General features: G+C 41.1%; 1 protein-coding gene across 3 annotated transcripts in view; it reads left to right on the top strand.

Moving 5' to 3' along the window:
- The window catches only part of chrng (cholinergic receptor, nicotinic, gamma), a 34330-nt gene extending 12648 nt beyond the window's left edge, over nucleotides 1-21682 (top strand). For all 3 annotated transcript variants that reach the window (XM_057858147.1, XM_057858148.1, XM_057858149.1), the window contains 7 exons: nucleotides 7873-7970; nucleotides 10063-10263; nucleotides 15495-15609; nucleotides 15680-15794; nucleotides 17378-17633; nucleotides 17719-17852; nucleotides 21156-21682. In XM_057858147.1, coding sequence (XP_057714130.1) covers nucleotides 7873-7970; nucleotides 10063-10263; nucleotides 15495-15609; nucleotides 15680-15794; nucleotides 17378-17633; nucleotides 17719-17852; nucleotides 21156-21377 — 1141 coding nt within the window. In that variant the 3' untranslated portion in view covers nucleotides 21378-21682. The remainder of the gene's footprint in view (nucleotides 1-7872; nucleotides 7971-10062; nucleotides 10264-15494; nucleotides 15610-15679; nucleotides 15795-17377; nucleotides 17634-17718; nucleotides 17853-21155) is intronic.
- Nucleotides 21683-21922: the final 240 nt, after the last annotated feature.

Below are 21922 nucleotides of genomic sequence, written 5' to 3'. Positions count from 1 at the left end.
AAATAAATCCCTATCATGTAAATAAGATGTGAACCACTGAAGAACAGTGTCAGTAAGCCCTACCCACTGTTCCAATCTGCTGAGTAGTATGTTGTGATCAACCGTGTTGAATGCGGCGCTGAGATCCAATAGTAGCAGAACAGATGATTTGCCTGCATCGGTATTCCGACGAATGTCATTTAGGACTTTGATAAGCACGATCTCGGTGCTGTGTTGTGGCCGAAATCCAGACTGAAATGAGTTAAAAAGATTGTTTTGCATCATAAAAACTTTCTCTCGATGATTTTCCCCAGGAATGTCAGATTTAATATAGGCCTATAATTACTAATGGTTGAGGCATCCAGATTAGGTTTTTTTTAGAAGAGGTTTTATTACTGCAGTTTTTAAAGTCTGTGGAAACTCTCCTGTTTTTAGACCATTTTCATTTGGCCGACTGCTCCAGGTCTCTGATATTTGAAGAGTGCCTTCTACAAATTTTCAGATCTCTCCACAGGTGTTCTATGGGATTCAGATCTGGACTCATTGCTGGCCACTTTAGAAGTCTCCAGTGCTTTTTTCCAAACCATTTCTAGTGCTTTTGAAGTGTGTTTTGGGTCATTGTCCTGCTGGAAGACCCATGACCACTGTGGGAGACCCAGCTTTCTCACACTGGGCCCTACATTATGCTGTAAAATTTGTTGGTAGTCTTCAGACATCATAATACCATGCACACGATCAACCAGTCCAGTGCCGGCTGCAGCAAAGCAACCCCAAAACATCAGGGAACCTCCGCAATGTTTGACTGTGGGGACCGTGTTGTTTTCTTTAAAGAACTCGTTTTTTTTCCCTGTAAACCAGACATGTCCAAAGTCTGGCCCGGGGGCCAAATGCGGCCCGTGGTCAAATTTCATCCGGCCCCCAGCCTCCGTTATAAAATCAATAACATCTGACCCGCACACAGACTTAATAAACTGGTCAGCAGTAGTGCTACCACCATATGAAGTAGCTTACACACTAAATGCTGCACCTCATTTACCCACTAAAAGGCAGCAGCACTCTAAGCAACATTACACCGTGTGACCCTTTATTCCCAATTTTCTAAAATGGCGACAATCAACGAAAAAAAGAAAGTTGACTGCGACGGCCAATGCTTCATGGAAAGGTAGAAATTGGACTATTACTTTACTAAATTACGCAACAACTGTGTCTGCCTCATTTGCAAAGAGACAGTTGCTGTCTTTAAAGAGTTCAATGTGAGGCGATATCACCAAACAAGACAAGCTGACATGTACGACAAGATTACAGGAAACATACGTAGAGAGAAATTGAAGCAACTTCAAGCTAGTTTAATTTCACAGTAGAGCAAGAGCCCAACAGTCGAAAGAGAAGGCCAAAAAGGCTAGTTGCGAGATTTTTGAAATCATTAATTAAAAAAAATAAATAAAGCAAATGTCACACACAGAATGGCTTGCTAAAATTTGCTTAAATATATTGTTCTACATAAAGGGCGTCAGCCAAGGTCGGCCCCCCACATTTTTACCACACTAAATCTGGCCCCCTTTGCAAAAAGTTTGGACACCCCTGCTGTAAACTCTATGTTGATGCCTTTTCCCCCCAAAAAACTATACTTTTGTCTGTCAGGAATGCGGGCAGGCAGGTGGTGTGGATCCAAACGCAGGGAAACAAAAACGCAGCAAGGCGGGTGTCGGTGAACTAAAAAAACGTTATAATAATAAATAACAAAAACACAAAGTACAAACAAAAGGACTGGGGATCAAAAAGGCAATGTTCATACAAAACTTCCTTAATCGGAGGAACTGTTACACGAGGGCTTGGACAGGACTTGACATCGACATTGACAATGACGCAACAAGGAGTGAAAAGAAACTGGGAGCTTATATACACACACGCAGACTAGACATGTGCCGGTTACCGGTTTCACGGTGTACCGTGGTGTGAAACGTCGCGGTTTCAAAACCACTAAAATTTTCCGTCATACCTTAGTACGCTATTCGCTATTTTTCATGTGCCAAAATGCAGCCGAAGTGGCTTGGTGCGGCAGCGCTCACCCTTCCCCTGTTTGTTGCCGTGAGTGTCATTCTGCTAAACAGCAAACCCAAAAACAAACCCTCCAAACACAAGGCGTACTTTTCTTCAATTTATTGAGCTCTCAAATCGTGGTGAAATATACAAATGAATACACTTAAAACGTTATACAGTTGTATTTTTCCACATGTGAGTAGGTTCAACAGGATAGCAGTAGCACCATGAAAAAAGTCGCCAAAAACAAAACACACATTTTCCTTTCAAATTCAATATACAAACTAACTAAAACTTACAAAGACGACTGTTAGCCTAGGCTAAGCTGGGAGAGCAGCTTCGTCGACGTTTCATGTCTCACAGCCGCTGAGTGAGAAACAAGCTTAAATGAAGGAGGGAGAAAAAAAAAAAAAAAAGGATCGCGTCAAAGATCGCTAATTGCGAAATGAGGTCTCACTCCTCACTTTTTGTTTCAGATGAAACCTTTCCTCAACATATTTACATTTTAACTAACTTATAAAACTAACTTACACATCTTTAACTAACTTATTAACTTATGAATTCTTTGTTCTTTTTAACACAAAGGCATGACATCATGTAGAAGAGAGTTGACACAGTGGCTGAAAATGGCGAAATTGCAGCTTCTCCCCCTCAAAAAAAAGTCATACAGTATATATTTTTAATTTTATTTAGAAGTGTTTTTACTTTTTTATAGCAATTATTTTGTTCTTGCTCTAATATTGAGCAACTTGAGCTGTGGCTGTGGGTATAGTCTAGGTTCTATTTATTTTAATTTTATATAAAATATTTGTTATTTTTTTGTTAGTTTATTTTCACATTAATTTATTTTCACATTATATTCATGTTCCAATTTGCAAATATGTTCTGAAAAAAAAAACTGATCAATGGAAAAGTTTTTTTGTTTGTTTTTTTTTTAAACCCATACATCTCAAAATTTTGGAGCTATAATTGCAATACCGTGATACCGTGAAACTGCGGTATTTTTGCTGACGGTTATCGTACCGTCAAAATCTCATACTGGCACATGCCTAACGCAGACAAGGGGTAACGAGACAACGAGGAACAGCTGAGTGACACAGGACGATGCAGGTTGGAGGATACACTAGAAGAAGGCAGAACAGGTGAAATCAATGGGCAATCACAGGGACACACTAGGAGGGAACCAACAAAAAACCTGACAGTCTCATCTGACCGGAGAACATTCTTCCAAAACGTTTTTGGCTTTCTCAGGTAAGTTTTGGCAAACTCCAGCCTGGCTTTTTTTATGTCTTTGAGTCAGAAGTGGGGTCTTCCTGTGTATCCTAACATAGAGTCCCTTTTCATTCAGACACCAACGGATAGTATGGGTTGACACTGTTGTACACTCAGACTGCAGGACAGCTTGAACTTGTTTGGATATTAGTCGAGGTTCTTTGTCCTCCATCCGCACAATCTTTTGTTGAAATCTCTCATCAATTTTTCTTTTCTGTCAACATCTAAGGAGGTTAGCCACAGTGCCATGGGCTTTACACTTATTGATGACACAGCGCACGGTAGAAACAGGAACATTCAGGTCTTTGAAGATGGACTTGTAGCCTTGAGATTGCCCATGCTTCCTCAAAATTTTGCTTTTCGAGTCCTCAGACAGATCGTTGGTCTTCTTTCTTTTCTCTATGCTCTTGTGTGGTACACACAAGGACACAGGACAGAGGTTGAGTCAACTTTAATCCATTTTAACTGGCTGCAAGTGTGATTTAGTTATTGCCATCACCTGTTATGTGCCACAGGTAAGTAACAGGTGCTGGTACTTACACAAATTAGAGAAGCATCGTATGATTTTTTTAAAGGGTGCCAATACTTTTGTCTGACCCATTTTTGGAGTTTAGTGTAAAATGATAATGATTTCTTCTTTTGTGTCTTTTGATTGCAAGAAAAATAAAGATATTAATACCAAAGCATTTAATTGCAATCATTTTCTGGGAGAAATTGAGCATTATCTGACAGAATTGCAGGGGTGCTAATGCGTTTGGCCAGCAGTGCAAGTACACCTACCCCTCTGCAATTGGATGCGTTGTTGACATTCTGAAAACAGAGCAAGGCTCTATTTTGGGCCTAACCTTTCGGCGGAAAATCATTCAAACTGGCCGTTCCGGCCAAGACGGCCGTCCACCGTTCACTTTCGCCAAAAAGTGCGATCAAAAATAAACAATGAATGGGTTGCCGCTGAACCCTTCACACTAGGCTAGGCATGGCGGGGCGGCTTTTATTTTGGTGTGGCGGTGTGCCACAATCTTTTTTTATGTAGGGGAAAACCTGTAACATGAAGACTTTTTCCCGTTTATCACAGACTACCATGTAATGAGATTTATTGATATTAAGAGGAAAAACTTAACGAAGTGAGGCTTTAGATACAGGTAGGTTGCTAGCATTATTAGCGTTACTTAGCTTCCATTCCCAACTAATCTAGAACTGCTAATTATAGTTAAATTTTGAAATATGTACACATTTAGCAAGACAACATATGAAATACTTGTTGCTTGGAGAGCCTGGTGTTCCAGATCCGGGTCGGACAGGGGGAGGTGGAAAGACCAGCCCATTTCATGGGTGGTGTTGGAAGCCATCCAGCCGGCAACACAAGTACCTTTACCTTGATGAAAAAAGAAAAAAAAAAACAGCATTTGGTGTTGTTTTGGACAAAAATCATATAGTAAACAACAGTCTGAGCCTTTAATTAGCCTTGAATAAAATAATTACCACAGTGTAGTGATTTCAAAACCTGTAGTGATTTTAATGCAAAGAGGTCATTGATACAATAAACTAGTGCTGTCAAATTTATCGCGTTAACAGGCGGTAATTTTTTATTTTTTTTTATTAATCACGTTAAAATATTTGATTTAACGCATGCGCGGAATGACCCACTCATGCATTGCCTCAAACAGATTACAATGATGCATTATGAGAGCTAAGAGGCAGAGAAAGGTGTCTTGCTTTGTGCTTTTTCTTAACAAAGGTGTACCAAACGCGATGTGCTGGCACTTTTGTTTCTTTATTAGCGCATTCAGCTTCAATATTAACACAGTTTACGGCTCTCGGCAGGCCGTAACTCTCACTCACTCCTGCATCACATGAGTAAACAACAATGGCGCCGCGTGCACTTCAGGGTGCCTCGGATAATTCTATATCAGAATATTACAAAAGGCGAATGGACACAGACGTTCATTGGACCGCGCCGTTTATTGGTATAAGCTTCGGCAACTCCTTCACAAAAAACGTAAGTACCATTTAGTGAAAACTAGGGCTGTCAAACGATTAAAATTTTTAATCGCGTTCATTACAGCTTAAAAATTAATCATAATTAATCGCAATTAACTGCAATTCAAACCATCTATAAAATATGCCATATTTTCCTGTAAATTATATATATGTTCTGTAAAATAAATTGTTAGAATGGAAAGATAAGACACAAGATGGATATATACATTCAACATACGGTACATAAGGACTGTATTTGTTTATTACAACAATAAATCAACAAGATGGCATTAACATTATTAACATTCTGTTAAAGCGATCCATGGATAGAAAGACTTGTAGTTCTTAAAAGATAAATGTTAGAACAAGTTATAGAAATTTTATATTAAAACCCCTCTTAATGTTTCCGTTTTAATAAAATTTGTAAAATTTTCAATCAAAAAATGAACTAGTAGCCCACCATTGGTGATGTCAATAATTACTTACACAATGCTCATGGGTGCTGAAGCCTATAAAATCAGTCGCTTCCAAGCGCCAGCAGAGGGCGGAAAAACTCCATAAAACACAATTAACAACTGGGCATTTCACTCTACTGTCATTTAAATCTGTCTGAGCGGGACATGTGCGTTAATTGCGTCAAATATTTTAACGTGATTAATTTAAAAAATTAATTACCGCCCGTTGACGCGATAATTTTGACAGCCCTAGTGAAAACACAACAAAAATGATATCTATCTCAAAAAAAAAAAAAAAAGTTCAAAAAAGAAAAGCACTTCAATCTGTATTAACGAGGCCCTATTCTCACACAGTTAAACAACAATGCAAAGTGAACTGGCATTCCCAATCAAAATAGCTATGCAAATACACATAAAACTTACTCATACTACATACAAACTCTATTCAAACATTTCGTTTAGGTCAACAATTACACTGGATGGCAATATTTAGTCACAATATACAAACTATCAGAGGTCTCATACGTTCTGAAGCCAGCACTCAAATGACCGTGAAGTACAATGCAAGGACCAGTAAACAGGGAACTTCGGCGTCAGTCGAGGGACAAAACACATTCATTGGGTTGATTTCTACTGTAAGTAATTTAAAACTCGCCATTGACACCTTGTGGTGTATTTCAATCACTACAAAATTAGTACAACTTGTACTAACATTTATCTTTTAAGAATGACAAGTCTTTCTATCCCTTTAACAGAAAGAATATTAATAATGTTAACGCCATCTTGTGGCGTTATTGTTATAATAAACAAATACAGTACTTATGTACAGTATGTTGAATGTACCGTATTGTCCCAAATATAAGACGGCCCTGATTATAAGACGACTCTTTTTCAAGACTCAAGTTTGAAAAAAGACTTTTTGAACAAATTAATTTTTATACAGAAATTAATTACAGTACATCCGAAACCAATGATTATAACAATATATTTGAGAGAAAAAGCATGTTATTTAGCCTCATTCAAATCTTAATATCTGAACATTTAAATATGTAAACTAAAGTGCAATCACATGCATAAATGAATGGCTTCTGGTTTTTGAAATGTAAATAAACCAATCCATTGTGTTAAAACAACAAAATTGCAATACCTGCATTAACCATCAAAGTGAAGTCTATATGTAACTATAGTCTTGAAACAAATCTGAATAAGGAAAAACATTGCAATAAAATAATGCAAACTGCTTTAACTCGAGAGTAGCTGAGATCTGTCATGACGGAACATCGCTTCAATGATATCTGGCACCATCTAGTGTCGTGAATGGGGAGAGTAGCTGAGATCTGTCATGACAGAACATCGCTTCAATGATATCTGGCGCCATCTAGAGTCGTGAATGGGTATAATGTCTGGACCACGAATATAAGACGACCCCCTCTTTTTCAGTCTGATTTCAGTGCAAAAACCACAGTCTTATATTTGGGCCAATACGGTATATATCCATTTTTTGTCTTATCTTTCCATTCCAACAATAATTTACAGAAAATACGGCATATTTTAGAGATGGTTTGAATTCCGATTAATTCCGATTAATTAATTTTTAAGCTGTGATTAACTCGTTTGACAGCCCTACAATTAACTATAACACAAGTAAAACATGAGAGAACCGTAAGCTGATTAAAGTACACATGTAGGACATTTAATTCCATTCCATTTCTAAATATTTGTACAGTAAAAATGCATATTTTTGAGTTTGTGAGTAGTCAGAGAGGTCCACTACACATAAATTGAGATACAGATAAAATTTCCATTTGAATTCCAATTTTAAATGAGACTGTGTAAACATTTGAGTCTGTCCTTGTGAAACATACTAAACTCCCAAAGAACGAGCTTTCTGGAGGTTAAGTCAAATCTAAAGGTTCCGCTTGAGAAATCTATTCTAGACTTCTGACTCCAGTCCTTCTAGAATCCTGGCTACAGGCTGCGTGTTCCCACGTCAGCTTGCCTTTGTCCTGAAATAGACGTCGCAGTGTCCAAACTGGTGACAAAAGTACCATTCAAGGTCGCTTTTCACATTGCTGTCTTGTGAAAGGAAATAAATGTTTGTTTTTTCATTGTGCTGGCAGACCATATCTCTTGTCTTTGTGTGAAGCTCCCAGAACTACAGTGCCAATGAGATTGAACTTGTTCTGAAAAAGGAGGACAACCAAATTCTGGAATGGATTGATATTGACCCCGAGGCCTTCACAGGTACCAACATCATCAAAGCTTTTGAGCTTATTGATCAAGTATCGGTTCCTTCTTTAGTTGTCATCGCCATGGCAACAAGGTCAGCAAAGCAAAAGTTGTTTGGCAGAAGCTCCAAATTTGAAGACAATATATTCCTGGATATATTTAGCACTAGATTTTAGGGGTCGGAACCTCTGGGTACCTCACGATACCATACCATTTGCGATACAAGGTGATCTCACAATATGGCGATACAACAATTATCGATAAATGGGTCAGAAAATCAATCTATAAGTAATAGAAAGTAAAACAAGCTCTTTTCATCCTTCTGATTTGACCTGAAATGAGTTTATCACTAGTGGGCGTCCAATCAATTTGAACTGGAAGGGTGGCAGCGAATGAACATTTGTTTATTCCGTCTCACTTCAAACGCATTGGACGTCTACTGCCGTCAGTGGCAGCCAATGAGTTAATTTTGGAGCATTTCACGTCATTTCCTGTTGATTTTTGGTCACTTCCTTTAGATTTTGGGTTACTTAAAAAAGAGAGCGAAAACGAAAAGTGGTATTTGACATATGACGAAATGGCTTTTGGCATATGGCTTTTTTTTTTTGCATATGGCAAAATGGCTTTTGGCATATGGCAGTTTTTTGGTATACGGCAAAATGGCTTTTGGCAAATTGATTTTTTTGGGTAGTTAGCAAAATGGCTTTTGGCAAATGTTTTTTTTTTTTTTGTATGGCTTTCAATGTCATTGCCTTACTTGGGTGCCAGTTGAATGTCAATGCGCTGTAATGATAAGTTTATGGTCAAAAATCCCAACACACGTTTTTCTGCCATTTAAAAAGGAAAAGGGAAATTTGGACGTGCATGGCCTGCAAATAATGCCAAATGCCAAAAAAATCTGCCATAGTCCAAAAGCCAATTTGCCATATGCCAAAAAAACGCCATATACCAAAAAGAACGCCATATACAAAAAAACTGCCATATGCCAAAAGCCATTTTGCCATATGCAAAAAAAAAAAATGGCATTAACCCCAAAAATGCTGATTTGCCAAAAGCCTTTTTGCCATGTACAAAAAAAAGTCATATGTCAAAAAAAAAAATGCCATATGCCAAAAGCCAATTTGCCATATGCCAAAAAACGCCATATACCAAAAAACTGCCATATGCTAAAAGCCATTTTACCATATGCAAAAAAAATGGCATTAACCCCAAAAAATGCCATTTGCCAAAAGCCTTTTTGCCATGTACAAAAAAAGTCATATGTCAAAAAAAAAAAAATGCCATATGCCAAAAGCCAATTTGCCATATGCCAAAAAACACCATCTACCAAAAAGAACGCCATATACCATAAAACTGCCATATGCCAAAAGCCATTTTGCCATACGCAAAAAAAAAAAAAAGGCATTAACCCCAAAAAAATGCCATTTGCCAAAAGCCTTTTTGCCATATACCAAATACCACTTTTGGTTCTTGGCCCTTCTTCAAGAATGTCCCCAAATGAATGAATTGTTCTTTTTTTTAATTTTTTTAAACAGTAACATCTTTTTAAAACGATACATCGATTCTTGGTGGAGCATATCGGTAACTTTTAGGGCTATAGTATTCAATATTTAGATTTTTTGGTAACTTCCTGTTGATTTTAAAATGACCCAAAATCTACTGGAACTGACCTGTACACGCCCTAAAATCAACATGAAATGACCTATAAATGCCCCCAAAACCAGGAAGGCTCCCTGTGAAAGCTCTGTTCCAGTGCCATTGACAGCGCGAGATGTCCAATCTATCTTTGACTCTTTAAGTCAAAATGGATTAGAGTCTAGCGCCGTCAATGGCAGCCAATTTGTTTATTCTAGTGAAAGATTTTGGTAGCAAACAAGTTCTTGTTTTCCGTACAGTGAAACCTTTTTAAAACAATATATCAATTCTTGGCAGGAACATCGATAACTTTTTTGGATAGAAAGTATTGCGATTCTTCACCATTTCGATATATTGTCGCACCCCTACTAGATTTCGTCTTATGACGATCAATTGTCGTTTCACTTTAAAAACATTCAGTTTAATGTTAGCCTTCCAAATCAGAAGAGTTTGTTTCTTTTCCATTCCTTAGAAAATGGAGAATGGGTCATCAAGCACAGGCCAGCAAAGAAGGTGATCAACAGCAAATACAGCAAGGACGACCTGGAGTACCAGGAATTGGTTTTTTTTCTCATCATCCAAAGAAAGCCACTCTTCTACATCATCAATATCATCGCTCCTTGTGTGCTCTTTTCCTCTCTCTGCCTACTTGTATACTACCTACCCGCAAAAGGTAGTGAACACCAGTGTGTTCAGAAAGCAGTTCAGTTTTCTTCATGCAGTTAACACACATTTAATGTCATGACCTCTGTGAAGTTGGCCTCCCATCAGACGCAAATTTATACAAAAATGTCAGTGTTGTTTTTTTGCAGCCCTTTTGTTTTTCGTCGTAGTCTTTTTTGGACAAAAATACTTATTAGCAAGGGCGTAGGTTTGCATAGGGACGGTAGGGACATACCACCAACAACTTTTAAGGATGCTCAAATTGTCCCCAGCAACTTTTAAGCAACCTTATTTGCATTATATAATGAGTTCAGTTATATACAGTGCCTTGCAAAAGTATTCAGCCCCCTTGAATCTTGCAACCTTTCGCCACATTTCAGGCTTCAAACAAAGATATGAAATTTAATTTTTTTGTCAAGATTCAACAACAAGTGGAACACAATCGTGAAGTGGAACAACATTTATTGGATAATTTAAACTTTTTTAACAAATAAAAAACTGAAAAGTGGGGCGTGAAATATTATTCGGCCCCTTTACTTTCAGTGCAGCAAACTCACTCCAGAAGTTCAGTGAGGATCTCTGAATGATCCAATGTTGTCCTAAATGACCGATGTTGATAAATACAATCCACCTATGTGTAATCAAGTCTCCGTATAAATGCACCTGCTCTGTGATAGTCTCAGGGTTCTGTTTAAAGTGCAGAGAGCATTATGAAAACCAAGGAACACACCTGGCAGGTCCGAGATACTGTTGTGGAGAAGTTTAAAGCCGGATTTGGATACAAAAAGATTTCCCAAGCTTTAAACATCTCAAGGAGCACTGTGCAAGCCATCATATTGAAATGGAAGGAGCATCAGACCACTGCAAATCTACCAAGACCCGGCCGTCCATCCAAACTTTCTTCTCAAACAAGGAGAAAATTGATCAGAGATGCAGCCAAGAGGCCCATGATCACTCTGGATGAACTGCAGAGATCTACAGCTGAGGTGGGAGAGTCTGTCCATAGGACAACAATCAGTCGTACACTGCACAAATCTGCCCTTTATGGAAGAGTGGCAAGAAGAAAGCCATTTCTCAAAGATATCCATAAAAAGTCTCGTTTAAAGTTTGCCACAAGCCACCTGGGAGACACACCAAACATGTGGAAGAAGGTGCTCTGGTCAGATGAAACCAAAATTGAACTTTTTGGCCACATCGCAAAACGATATGTTTGGCGTAAAAGCAACACAGCTCATCACCCTGAACACACCATCCCCACTGTCAAACATGGTGGTGGCAGCATCATGGTTTGGGCCTGCTTTTCTTCAGCAGGAACAGGGAAGATGGTTAAAATTGACGGGAAGATGGAAGCAGCCAAATACAGGAACATTCTGGAAGAAAACCTGTTGGTATCTGCACAAGACCTGAGACTGGGACGGAGATTTATCTTCCAACAGGACAATGATCCAAAACATAAAGCCAAATCTACAATGGAATGGTTCAAAAATAAACGTATCCAGGTGTTAGAATGGCCAAGTCAAAGTCCAGACCTGAATCCAATCGAGAATCTGTGGAAAGAGCTGAAGACTGCTGTTCACAAACACTCTCCATCCAACCTCACTGAGCTCGAGCTGTTTTGCAAGGAAGAATGGGCAAGAATGTCAGTCTCTCGATGTGCAAAACTGATAGAAACATACCCCAAGCGACTTGCAGCTGTAATTGGAGCAAAAGGTGGCGCTACAAAGTATTAACGCAAGGGGGCCGAATAATATTGCACGCCCCACTTTTCAGTTTTTTATTTGTTAAAAAAGTTTAAATTATCCGATAAATGTTGTTCCACTTCTCGATTGTGTCCCAGTTGTTGTTGATTCTTGACAAAAAATTACAATTTTATATATTTATGTTTGAAGCCTGAAATGTGGCTAAAGGTTGCAAGGTTCAAGGGGGCCGAATACTTTTGCAAGGCACTGTAGGTAATTTAGATTGTCTTCCCATAAGTTGTATGGCTCGAATTGACCCTACATTATGTTCAGACTTACATTTACCCCTATTCACTTGCTGAATGTGCTGGTCCATTTTTTTCCCCTTCAAATGCACGTTTGATTGGCTGATGACTCGAACCACCACATTCACACCATCCCGACAGAAATACATGTCGACATGCCGCCTCTTCCACCCCCTTTGAAGAGGAGTGATATTAAATGGCTTTTTTTCGGCCAGGAGCAGCCACTTTCAGTAATGTAAAAGGACGTCAATGTTGTGAAGGAGGGGAACACACCACTAACTTTGCAACTGAAAGTCCGACCTGCATTAAAGTTAGCATAACATTAAACTGTGTGAACTTGCCAACCTGTAAAACTCGAGTAGAAAGCTGCTTAGAGACGTGTCTTCCTGTACTTTTTCTACTTTTAACATTAATTCAACTGTGCATTTATTCCCTAATTAAAATGTATTTTCTACATAATTAAAAAAATATTTTTATTTGCAGCCGATGCACATTTTTTAAAATCCCCCCAAAAAACAAAAACAGAACCACTGTAAATTTCATTTATATGAAGCAAGCATTTTGAAAAATGACTTTCTTCCATGAAAAAAATTTTACTGTAATTTACTGTAATTTTTTTTCATTTTTACATAGGAACCAGCTATTTTTGACATTTGTACCCAATCTGTTTGGTCTTATTAATGTCCCGTCCCCCAGCAAAAAGTGTACATGCAGGTTATGCTGTTATAGCATCCCTACCAATATTGAGACCAAACCTACGCCCTTGCTTATTAGTCTTTGTCATATTTTAGTCATTTCAAAATGTGTTCGTCCGTCGAGCTTTAGATAACGAAAACTCAGACTTATTAATTTTAGTTTTAGTTGACGATTACTCAAATTGTTAATAAACCGACATGCTTACTCACCGGCCGGTGATTGTGGGGCGGGGGGGTGGCGCAGCACATCACATGAGTGACACGACCAAACACTGCTAAGATGCCTGCTAACTGCACATATGTTAAGAAAATGTCACACATTGTGAACCATCTAGTTATGTTTTAGTCTCCCAACACAGGGTTTTATCGTCACGTCATCGTCATGAAAAAATTCTTCGTTGACGAAATATTTTCGTTATTGTCACGGTTGACCAAAAAAAAAAAACTTGTTTGTGCTGCGAAAAGTTTTGTTTGTGCTGCGATCGATTTAAGATCGTCTTCTTTTATAGGTCAATCTGAGGTCAACCAGCCCCCAATTTTGATTAAAAATGGCTAAAAATGGTGTCAATTGTTGATTCTTTGTTTGTGCTGTAAGAATTCTTGTTTGTGTTGCTATCGTTTTTGAGATACAGGTCGTCCCCGGGTTATGTCGTACTCAACTTACAATGCGAGAGTCTCGTCCGACATTTTGTCTCCAGTCGTTTATTATTATTATAGGACCCGAGCACCAACTGGCGCGAGAGCCCTATTGGAATGCAAAGGATTATTATTTGTTTTTTCATGGCAAATGAAAATGGCCAATTTGGAGGCCTGAACATGCACGAAAACTGACCAAAATTTGCACATACATGCGGCTTAGCGTAAATATCGATAATTTGGCAATGTTGTAAAAAAAATAATAAAATGGGTCATTGGCGCCCCGTTGAATTTTTCAAAAAGGCCTCTCCTATTAGGTTTTTTCAACATAGAGCCATGAAATATGGTCGATACCTTGTGCAAAACAGCTCCAAAAAGTCTCTTGCACCCATGTTCCAAACCCAACAGGAAATTGGGTATTTTGGATTGAATGTGAAATTTATATTGCGTTACAGGGTCCATTTCTGAGACATTGGCACCTAGGGAGTAAGCCTGATCCTCCTCAAAATTGGTAAGACTGTTCATGAGACATATGAGATCTTAAGTTTTCAAAAATGGTGAGTTTTCATTCACGTCTCAGACCTGGGCGAGGTGCCAAAGTCAGTCATTTCTTTGGCAACATTTCATATTCAGTAAATGTTTGGTTCTCAGTAGATGATAAAAGGGCGACGATCTACAACCACACTGACCTGCGTGCCGTCCGAGTTGCGCCAAAGTGCGAGGGCCAGTTCAGTCCTGCTTGCAGGCCTAGTTATTATTTTTTTAGTCGCATAAACAGTACCTTATTGTACCTCACAGTATCATTTTTTTTTTTTTTTACTTCATTAATATGACGTTTTCTGTCCTCACTAAACGTGAAATTGTTCAGCTTTACAGACAGCAAACAAGGCAATTGTGCTTTTTGAAGCTTTTTACAATTTGTAAAGCCGTACCACACATACGTATGTACACTTATGTTCAACAACACACATTTTAACACGACCAAAAACAATTGGTGTTCAAACGTCCATCTAGTCTGACCAATATGTAAATTTAGTGGATTAAATTTGCCTAATTTGCCTAACACAAGTCGGCTAGTTTAAATGCTATGAATGCTAACGTATTTACAATCCTCATAGCAAATTGCTAAAACGTAACTCCACAAACTGTAGCTGTAAACTTAAGTACAAATGCATACAGAAACATATATTAGCTGAAACAACTTACAGCCTCATGTGCGCCAAACCAGAGGGCAGCTCTCCTTTTTCGGTGTCAGACGAGAATCTACGCCTCATTCATAAGGCAACAATCCAGCCAAACCCAACGCTGCCACCAGAGGGCAGTGTGTCCTCCATCATTAAACAAAATACAATACTTTTTGACTTTTTGGATAGTAATTTTGGGGTATTTCAAAGGTTAATGTGGAAAAATTATGTGGAAATTCAGTTAACGTCTCCAGCGTATGAACGGAACTCGTTCGTAACCCGAGACTACCTGTATTTCGATATTAACTTTGAGTGATGACTACAGCAAAACAGAACAGCAACGTTGCCATTCCTTTGTGCTACGTTTGAGTTAGTTGTTGGTACAACCCTTTGTTATTGACAGAGTTGGTACGCTCCGTCAGCCGCGGGAGTTGGATACGGAAAAGCTGCGAGTGACGTCATTGCTCAAAATTGATAGCTCAAATACGAAAGCAACACAAACAAATTTTTTTTACAGCACAAATGACCGAAAACGTAGCACAAACGAATGGAACCATTTTGGGTCAATTTTGTAATAATGGGGGGGCTGAGTGACATCATCTCTCAAAATTGATACCTCAAAAACGATAGCAGCACAAATTTTTACAGCACAAACAATTTACAACATTTTTATATAAATTTGCATCTGATTGGGGGCCAACTTCACAGAGGTAATTTCATGTACTTATTGTGGCTTTTTTAGCTGGAGGCCAGAAGTGCACCATGTCTATTGCCACTCTTCTAGGCCAGACTGTGTTTCTCTTCCTGATTGCTAAGAAGGTCCCAGAAACGTCCAAGGCGGTTCCTCTCATTGAAAAGTACGTCCAAGCGTACTTCATATAAGAGATTTTACTTCCACTTTCATATGACATTCATCTTCCACTGCAGATATCTGATGTTTGTGATGTCTGTGACCACCATGGTGGTGATGAACTGCGTCATCAGTCTGAATGTTTCCCTGAGGACTCCAAACACTCACGTGATGTCGGACAAAGTCAGAAAGGTGGGGCCGTACACGATGGAGCAAGCGGCTAAGACTTAAATCAAGTCAAAATAAACCTCCGTGAAGTTGGTCTCTATCAGACTCAATTTAAAAATAATTTCAATCGTTTGTGCTACGTTTGTGCCTGTTTGTGCTGTAATTATTTTTGAGATACACGACCTGACTTAAGAGATTTCGACTTTACGAGGCCTGCGTCTTGTTTTTGTTTTTTTCTCCTAATGTTGAATTTTGTCTTATGATGCATGCTTTTATTTTGGCGCAGGAAGTGTAGAACAGGAATCAAGCGCATATACAGATGTGCCCGCCCACCCCGCACACGCACACACAGCGCAGCCAAGTGACAGCGGAGACAGCCTGCGCGCACATTTGTTGCTTGTGAGGCATCCAAAGGCGACGGCTGCATATAATCGCTTTTGTACTATTTATTGTGCGTTTTCAAATATTGTGGTCGAATAGTTTATGTGTTTGTTTTTGATGATGTGCGTACGCTAACTGATACATGCTAATCCTTTGTTATTGCTGTATCAGCAGCTACTTGTAAACGCAAATTTGAATCGCTGTTATTGAAGTTGAGACTGATTTAATTTCATTTTATTTTAGTTTCATTCTGCAAGTGTTGAAGTCATGAGCAGCTGAAGGAAGTCAGCAAACCACATGGAGCTTAGTTCAGTGTCTAGCTATGACAGTACAATGAAATATAATACATGTTTTTGGATAGTTTTTTTTTCATTTAGAGGGTGTTTTGAGGTATTTAAAGGATTGATTCCAACTCACGCAGAAATCCGGGTTACATCGCCAGTGCAGGAACTCGTTCGTAAACCGGGGACTACCTGTAGTCTGCAGGAAATAAACCAGCTTTATGGTGTTCCAAGCGGATCACTGGCATGTGAGAACCAATCTACGATCCAAGTTTTTAAAGTCAGCCTGTGGAGTCATCGTCTCACGAGTCAAGTCAAGTTGAATCTCTGATCCTCCCAGCTCAAGCGAGTCAAGTCCGAGTCTGTTTTTTTTTTCTTCAAGTTTGAGTCATGATGCAAGTCTTCAAATTTGCGACTCGAGTCCCTGTGACTCTAGTTCAATTGTCTAGTTCACCCACAAAGCACCAAATACAATGGATTGAAATAGGCATAAACTTATCAAAACCTTTTTTTTGTGGTAACGCCATCAGTAAAAAAAAAAAAAAATTAAAAGCGTACTAGCTATAAAACCGTAGAGGCACAAACGAAACTTCTTAAGCACAAAACTTGCACAAACAAACGGCCCCATTGCAGTTCCCTTCCGCCGTAGATGGAGGGCTGCTTGATGGGATCACTACAAAATAAAAGTGGAATATTTACAAAACCGTTGCAGCAAATAAGATTTTTTTTATAACACAAACCAGTCCAAACGGAGCACAAACAATTGACACAATTTTTAGCTGGTTTAGATCAATATCTCAAAAAACGATAGCAGTACAAACAAAACCTTTTACAGAACAAACATCACAAATAATTGACATCATTTTTGTCATTTTCCAACTTCACGAAGGTCAAAAATAAACTTAATCGTTCATTCATATCGTCATGTGTTTCGCTCCTATTTAGATCCTTCTAAACATTTTGCCTCGGCTGCTGAGGATGCAAATGCAACCCTGGACACCAGATCACGACACTTATGTGGAAACCAGCAACGGTGACGCTACAGTAGACGAAGTTCATATGGTCCCGTGTCGGCGTCGCAGCTCCATGACGCTAATTAACAAGGCAGAGGAATATACAATGAAAACAGCTCGGACTGAACTCATGTTTGCTCGACTCAAAGAGAGAAACGGGCTAATGAAGTCAGTGTTTGAAACGTTGAGTAAGTACGTCGAGCAGTTAAACCGTTTTATCGTAGGATACCTCCCGATGTGAAGGGGTTCATTTCAGGTTTGCTTTGCATCTAGACAACGGCCTGGAAGGGGTAACGGCCGAGCGACTCAGTATGAGCTTGGCAAAAGCTGCCCCGGAACTCAGGCAATGTGTCGCCTCATGTAAACACATCGCCGAGACCACCAGGCAGCAGAAAACCTTTAAACACGTAAGTTGCCTTTTCACCTACAATCTATTTTTGTAGTTCCACCCAAAGATGTTCGAGGGGGTTGGCAGACAATTGGACTCGAGTCACAGGGACTTGAGTCACAAATACGATGACTCGCAACTTGACTCGGACTTGGGGGAAAAAATGCAGATTCGTACATGACTCGCTTCAGCTTAGAGGGACTGAGACCCGACTCATGAGGCAATAACTCAAGACTTGACTTGTGAGACAATGACTCGAGACTCGACAAACTGACTCAAAAATATTTGATTGTTGATCGGTTCCCACCTGCCAGTTATCCGCTTGGAACACCTTGCTGTTATACTCCCTGCAGACTATAATGCATATTTTTTTTTCTTACAGTGACTTACATTGATAGGAAGGTTTCCCTCAAAGATAAACCTGAGTGCGTTATGAGTGGGCTGGGGAACAATGGTGAAGGGCTTGACTAACCCGTGACTCGACACGACACAACCTCATGACTCGACACCACAACCTCGTGACTCGACAACACAAACTCGTGACTCGACATGACAACCTCGTGACTCAAAACGACCTTGTGACTCGACTCAACAACCTCGTGACTCGACAACCTTGTGACTCGACACGACAGCCTCGTGGCTCGACTCAAAGCGACACCCTCGTGTCTCGACACGACATGACAGCCTCGTGACTCGACACGACCTTGTGACTCGACACGACGCAACCTCGTGACTCGACACAATGCGACCCTGTGACTCAACACAACCCTGTGACTCGACGCGACCACGTCACGGGACTAGACACGACCTCGTGACTGGACACGACCCCGTGACTGGACTAGACACTACCCTGTGACTCGACACGACCCTGTGACTCCACTCAACATGACCTCGTGACTTGACAAGACATCATGACTTGACATAACCTCGTGACCTGACATAACCTCGTGATTTGACATAACCTCTTGACTCAACTCGACATTACCTCGTGACTCAACTCCACACAACCCCGTGACTCGACCCGACCTCGTGAATTGACTTAACCTCTTGACTCGACTCGACATAACCTCCTGACTCGACACAACCTCGTGACTTGACACGACCCAGTGACTCGACACGACCCTGTGACTCGACATAACCTCGTAACTCAACTCCACACAACCCCGTGACTCGACACAACACGACCCCGTGACACGAAGCAACCCCGTGACTCGACTCAACACGACCTCATGACCCGACACAACCCCGTGACTCGACACGACCCAGTGACTCGACACGACCCTGTGACTCGACATAACCTCGTGACTCAACTCCACACAACCCCGTGAATCGACACAACACGATCCCGTGACACGAAGCAACCCCGTGACTCGACTCAACACGACCTCATGACCCGACACAACCCCGTGACTCGACACGACCCTGTGAGTCCACTCAACATGACCTCGTGACCTGACATAACCTCGTGATTTGACATAACCTCTTGACTCAACTCGACATAACCTCGTGACTCAACTCCACACAACCCCGTGACTCGACCCGACCTCGTGAATTGACTTAACCTCGTGACTCGACACGACATAACCTCCTGACTCGACACAACCTCGTTACTTGACACGACCCTGTGACTCGACATAACCTCGTAACTCAACTCCACACAACCCCGTGACTCGACACAACACGACCCCGTGACACGAAGCAACCCCATGACTCGACTCAACACGACCTCATGACCCGACACAACCCCGTGACTCGACACGACCCTGTGACTCGACATAACCTCGTGACTCAACTCCACACAACCCCGTGAATCGACACAACACGACCCTGTGACACGAAGCAACCCCGTGACTCGACTCAACACGACCTCATGACCCGACACAACCCCGTGACTCGACACGACCCTGTGACTCCACTCAACATGACCTCGTGACTTGACAAGACATCATGACTTGACATAACCTCGTGATCTGACATAACCTCTTGACTCAACTCGACATAACCTCGTGACTCAACTCCACACAACCCCTTGACTCGATCCTACCTCGTGAATTGACTTAACCTCGTGACTCGACTCGACATAACCTCCTGACTCGACACAACCTCGTGACTCGACACGACCCAGTGACTCGACACAACCCTGTGACTCGACATAACCTCGTGACTCAACTCCACACAACCCCGTGACTCGACACAACACGACCCCGTGACACGAAGCAACCTCGTGACTCGACTCAACATGACCTCATGACCCGACACAACCCCGTGACTCGACACGACCGTGTGACTCGACATAACCTCGTGACTCAACTCCACACAACCCCGTGATTCAACACGACCTCGTGACTCGACTGGATGATTCGTGATTCGATATAACCTCTTGACAAGACTCAACATAACCTTGTGACTCGACATGACCTAGTGACTCAACTCCACACAACCCCGTGACACAACGCGACCCCGTGACACGAAGCATCCCCGTGACTCGACTCAACACGACCTCATGACCCGACACAACCCAGTGACTCGACACGATCAGGTCACTGGACTGGACACGACCCCGTGACTCGACACGACCCTGTGACTCCACTCAACATGACCTCGTGACTCGACAACACCTCATGACTTGACATAACCTCGTGACCTGACATAATCTCGTGCTTCCACATAACCTCTTGACTCGACTCAACAAAACCTCGTGACTCAACTCCACACAACCCCGTGACTCGACACGACCTCCTGACTTGACATAACCTCTTGACTCGACTCGACATAACCTCCTGATTCGATACAACCTCGTGACTCGACAAGACCCTGTGACTCGACACGACCTCGTGATTCAATGTAACCTCTTGACTCGGCTCGACATAACCTCCTGACTCGGCACAACCCCGTGACTCGACACGACCTCCTGACTTGACATAACCTCTTGACTCGACTCAACATAACCTCCTGACTTGACACAATCTCGTGATTCGACACGACCCTGTGACTCGACACGACCTCGCAACTCGACTCGACTTCGTGACTCAACATCACTTTGCGACTCGACTCGACGTAACCTCGTGACTCGACATAACCCTGTGACTTGACCCGACATAACCTTGTGACTTGACTCGACTTAACTTGACCACAACAGGTAAGACTCAGGACTTACTTGTGACTCGCATCATAGTGACTCCTGCAATTGTCAGGGGGTTGTTGTCGGCTAAAATTGAAAGCATAGAATTGAGCCTTAAACAAAAATTTAATGTCAGCTGTGCGGGAATGAGGTAGGAACTTGAATACCCGACTCTTGTGATAGTGTCGTTGTCTCCCTCAGGAAAACGAAGAGTGGATCCGGGTTGCCCGGGTCATTGACAGAGTCTGCTTCATTGTCATGGCTCTGCTATTTTTCGCCGGTACTATTACAATCTTCCTGTTAGGCCACTTCAACCAGCCTCCTCCTACGCCGTTCCTGGGGGATCCTAAGAAGTACCTTCCCATGACAAACAATCTCACAGAGCAACCCGATACCAGGACGGGAGTGGACATTCTTGGGTGAAGCTGATCACAACATCCTTACCGTCTATTTTGGTCAAAGATAACCAAGGGTGACTGACACATCACTGGCTGATGTGGGTCTGTGTACTACTTTTTAGGGTCTCATGTTTTACCAATGCTGTAGTAAAACGACATTTTTAAATATAATCGCGTCTGATGAATTTCAGATTGAATTGCCTGTCACTGGTTTTACAAAATGACAGTGTGTTATTGTTGATGTCATAGATTAGTGGTTGATTTCACGTGTCACGTACTGTATATGAGAGTTCACAAATTGTTTTTCATTTTTCATAAATTTTTATGATGGCATCATTTTTGGACCAGATTATTTCAACGGTATATTTGTCTCGTTACATACCGACTTGTGCTTTACTCAAGGGAACCTCAGCAATGCAAACTGACACCACCAGTGCCAACTTATTTTTGGGCTTCAACCTGCCACCTTGGCACCACTGACCAAAGTCCAAACAGTTTGAGAGATACTGCCCCCCCATCCGACAAACAAAGACTTCTTGCCCCCCCACCTACCTCTGTAAGCAGGACTTC

This window comes from Corythoichthys intestinalis, chromosome 14 (genome assembly GCF_030265065.1).
Source record: "Corythoichthys intestinalis isolate RoL2023-P3 chromosome 14, ASM3026506v1, whole genome shotgun sequence".
Lineage (NCBI taxonomy): Eukaryota > Metazoa > Chordata > Actinopteri > Syngnathiformes > Syngnathidae > Corythoichthys > Corythoichthys intestinalis.
The sequence above is the reverse complement of the archived record's forward strand: the minus strand, read 5'-3'. Positions and strand labels throughout refer to the sequence as shown.